The sequence below is a fragment of the Sphaeroforma arctica genome (assembly GCF_001186125.1).
Source record: "Sphaeroforma arctica JP610 unplaced genomic scaffold supercont1.1238, whole genome shotgun sequence".
NCBI classification, from domain to species: domain Eukaryota; class Ichthyosporea; order Ichthyophonida; genus Sphaeroforma; species Sphaeroforma arctica.
Window position 1 is genome coordinate 8,376 of NW_014039320.1, and position 3,872 is coordinate 12,247.

At 40.8% G+C, this 3,872-nt stretch overlaps 1 protein-coding gene across 1 annotated transcript in view; it reads left to right on the forward strand.

Moving 5' to 3' along the window:
* SARC_10408 (hypothetical protein) overlaps window positions 1–3,872 on the forward strand; it is a gene marked incomplete at its 5' end in the record, with an annotated part of 12,103 nt that overhangs the window by 4,508 nt on the left and 3,723 nt on the right. The window contains 6 exons of the mRNA XM_014295550.1: window positions 676–744; window positions 1,208–1,432; window positions 1,735–1,898; window positions 2,279–2,362; window positions 2,634–2,689; window positions 3,574–3,687. Of these exons, the coding sequence (XP_014151025.1) occupies window positions 676–744; window positions 1,208–1,432; window positions 1,735–1,898; window positions 2,279–2,362; window positions 2,634–2,689; window positions 3,574–3,687 (712 nt within the window). The remainder of the gene's footprint in view (window positions 1–675; window positions 745–1,207; window positions 1,433–1,734; window positions 1,899–2,278; window positions 2,363–2,633; window positions 2,690–3,573; window positions 3,688–3,872) is intronic.

The window sequence follows — 3,872 nt, forward strand, 5'->3', positions numbered from 1 at the left end:
ATACCTATATAATTATATATATATATATATATATATATATATATATATATATATATATATATATATATATATATATATATATATATATATATAGATATATATTGCATACATGATAGGAATGTTATCAAGCTACATAGAAAGTGATACACAACACATGGCCGATCACAGTACAGTGATGGGTGGATGTCTTGTTCATGAAGTCGTAACAGAAAGGAGAGCGCATATCAGCTTGGGTTGATATGACTCACGCTGAGTATCTTCTGAAGCTTTTTTACTTGTCTGATGGACAATAGAAGCTTCATCGTAGGTCATATGCTTCGAACGAAGGGCGCTTAACACACAACACATCCCATAGAACATCGTACATAGGAACACTAGAGCGGCTCGTAAAACACTATCTCAAACAATGAATTATCGCTACTACCGTGGCCTATATCGAGTAGTTGACCACACGTATGCCGTTTATGCCTGTGTTGGTGTGACATTCCTCAACCATGTGGTTGTCTGTAGATAAGTACCGAAGTGAGCTTCTTTAGCTGTGGTTCACCGCTACGCAATAACACAACAGAACTCGTACGGAGTAGGCTTGGCCATTGTTGCGGCTGTGCAAGGCCTCTCTACTAATATGTGTTGCTGGACCGTTGTATTCGTTACTCGTCACGCTACCATACACAGTCAACTATGCGCTGCAAATGCCGACGGGACAGATGCTGGTGCAACCGGCAGCTTGTCACCTACACACAGGTGTGTCATTCCGTTTATACTTGCTTCTTACACAATGAGCGTTTGGACGCTGCTGAGCACCCTGACTCTTGTATTCGTATGCGTGTGTCGTGTTATGCACTAAAATAGAAGATATCGTAGAGTCTAAAGAATAAGCATCATGATGTAAATTCGAATGTAGCGCGTGCTGAACCCGTCAAAAACATTTTTTCAATTAAAGGCATGTGAACAAATGTAAACACTGAATTGAACAAACGTAGGTGTGGTATATCGTGAGTGATTAGCACATCTGTTCATCGTGAAGGGATATATTCGCATTTGTGCTTGACTAGTGAGTTTCATCTTCAGTTGTGTGGTTGTATAGCTACAATCTCTTTTGCGGTGTATTTTGGACATCCACCCCATCTCTCTCTGCTTTCGTGTACGTATATGTCATTATATCAAAACATTGAAAACACCTTCATTCTCTCTGTTCCTTCAACAGTTGTCAGTCTTCAGTTGCTACCGAGACCATCACAAACGAGTTTCTCGAGGCGACAACTAGTGCACACCCCACAGATACAGCACAGGTCACAAGCAACTCACAGGCGGGGTCTACACATCTTCAGGCGTCTAGTGATATAAAGGCAGAAGTCACTCTATTGCGCGACCAAAGCCGCAATTCCGAGTGTCCCTCTGAGGTGGCTACTACCAATGAGTCCGACTCAAGGTGTGTATACATTTCATTCATGTATTGGTAGAGCCTACTGCACACACGTACACAAGGTACAGGTATAACCGTATACTAACAACTATACACGTACACAGGACACGTCGGTGCAGTGAATATATCGTCGAGATCGACGTTCTAGGCGATATGTTGTAAACTAGATACTGCTTTGAGCAATGCGATTGTAGATCTTGTTAGTACAACTTTGCTAGTATCCACCTTTGAAATCATGGTCAAGTACGCACGCAAGTTGTATCAACATTGATATCAAACCAATACTCTAAATATTTTCGGATGTCTAGTTTCCTTTACACCAGCGGCTTCAGCAGCTCGCAAGGATCGGAATCAGAAGCTATGTACCATCAATTGGAATTGTACGAGGCAAACAATCACACTCAACAACACCCAAACACTAGCACTCTAACGGCCCGGCGCATTGCAGCCATTAGACGCATCGACTCAAAAGGTGACAATCGCTTGAAACATGATATCTTTTCATGTCTGCGAACGCATACTTTAACGTGCTTTACCTATATAAGCATCAGTGAGTATACGTGTAGCATATACTGCAATGAGTATATATTTAGTGTAGAGTATAAGTGTAGTGTAGACTGCAATGAGTATTCGTGTAGACAAATAAACTGTAGTGTAAAGTTTATAGTGAAGGGGTATGTCCACGCACCGCCTGATTCCGAGTGAAGTGTTCATGTAACCTAGAGGAGTATATATTTAAGATATTTACATGTTTGCAAAGGCAAACTCGAAAGCCGCACATATCATGTATTGTATCACACTGATGCGGTGATGTCTAATTGAAAAACAATCGCTTTTTCTGCCGATTTTCAGCCGCTACGTTGACCTTTCCGCGCCTGGACGAGCAATTCTGGATTGACGTCGACCCAATTCTACTTCAATACAAGCTCCATCTGGGTATGAACGGAATACACAGTGCATCGACGATTAAAATTCAGCTATGACTCTGAAATGGCAACGGTTGAACAGTTGATTCGGGTTATTTTCCCTTTTATTTCTCATCCGCTAAAAGTTACATCCGGTATCTCGCAGTGTTATTAACGAGTCCTGCTTCTCATTTTACACTGGTATATATAACCACTGAGTGAACTCAGATACTCCTCCATTGGCACACGTTTACCGTTGTCAATGATACACAATAATGCATAAACACTGATTTCATATGCAGAAAGTGCCGAGGTGACTGAGTTTCTAGAGAGTGATCTAGGCACTCCATTTGACAAGGTACAGTACCATACATAGGTCGCGTAACGACACATGCATGTAGCGCCTGGACAATATTGGTCCGTCAATAGCACTTATAGGTGTAGAAGTGAAGCTATTTGTCAACTAGGGATGTTTGAATCGCGATAGTCTGGGTGGTTTAAAGCCCTAGTTTATCCAAGGCCACCTCTCATGGATAGTTCAAGTATTCAGCACTTTCTTGGTGGCCATTCGGTTTACTCCTGTGTTGCAAATACACCATGCTTTTGCATAATATTGAATTCCGCATGTACACGTCTTGTCGGGCACGCGCAATTCGCAGTCGAGATATACCCAGCAAACCATGTCTTTTCTTCACGTACTATGCTGTACACACGCACACTTCGATAAATTGGCCAATATGCTGTACACGCATGTCTTGCTTCACACATTCTCATAGAAATCGACGGGGTGTGAGTTCGTATATCAGATACCTTAAATCTCACATGTGATGTGGCAATTACATTTAATTTTCATTTGCTCCTACCCAGCTTTTTCCTTTGCTCCTACCGCAGTGTGTATGTACACTTAAGTCTGTCCTACGTTAAAACTACTGCCACTCACACTTGGCGCCAGTACGCTCGCCGATGATGACCTTCATATATACACATATTTACGCCACCCGTCAAAATTCAGCTTTACGAGTTGTTCCTTCATTTGTTTCAAGCCTGACAACAGTACATGCCGGTGGGAGTATTTTTCACTATTTGAGAGCTCATCTTCTCACATTGAGCTGTACACCACTTATGTACACCCAAATCCTGTAGTTACCAATGCTAACTACATACATAATACACACGTACACGCCTCCGGTTGGCTTACGCTTACAATATGCTTTTTCATTTTTGTATTACACTTGGCTATAGTACCTGCTGGTGGCTGTGTTTGTGTACTATGTGAGGGCTCATCTGCTCACGCCTACGCTGCTGGACTTCTTCTGTCTTCTGCACTTGGCATCTGATATGGAGGAGGATGACCGAGTATGTCTCTCCGATAATTATGTTCACATGCCTATATATATACATATATATATATATATATATATATATATATGTATATACATATATGCATGTATATATATATATATATATATATATATATATATATCTCTCTCTCTCTCTCTCTTATNTATATATATATATATATATATATATATATATATATA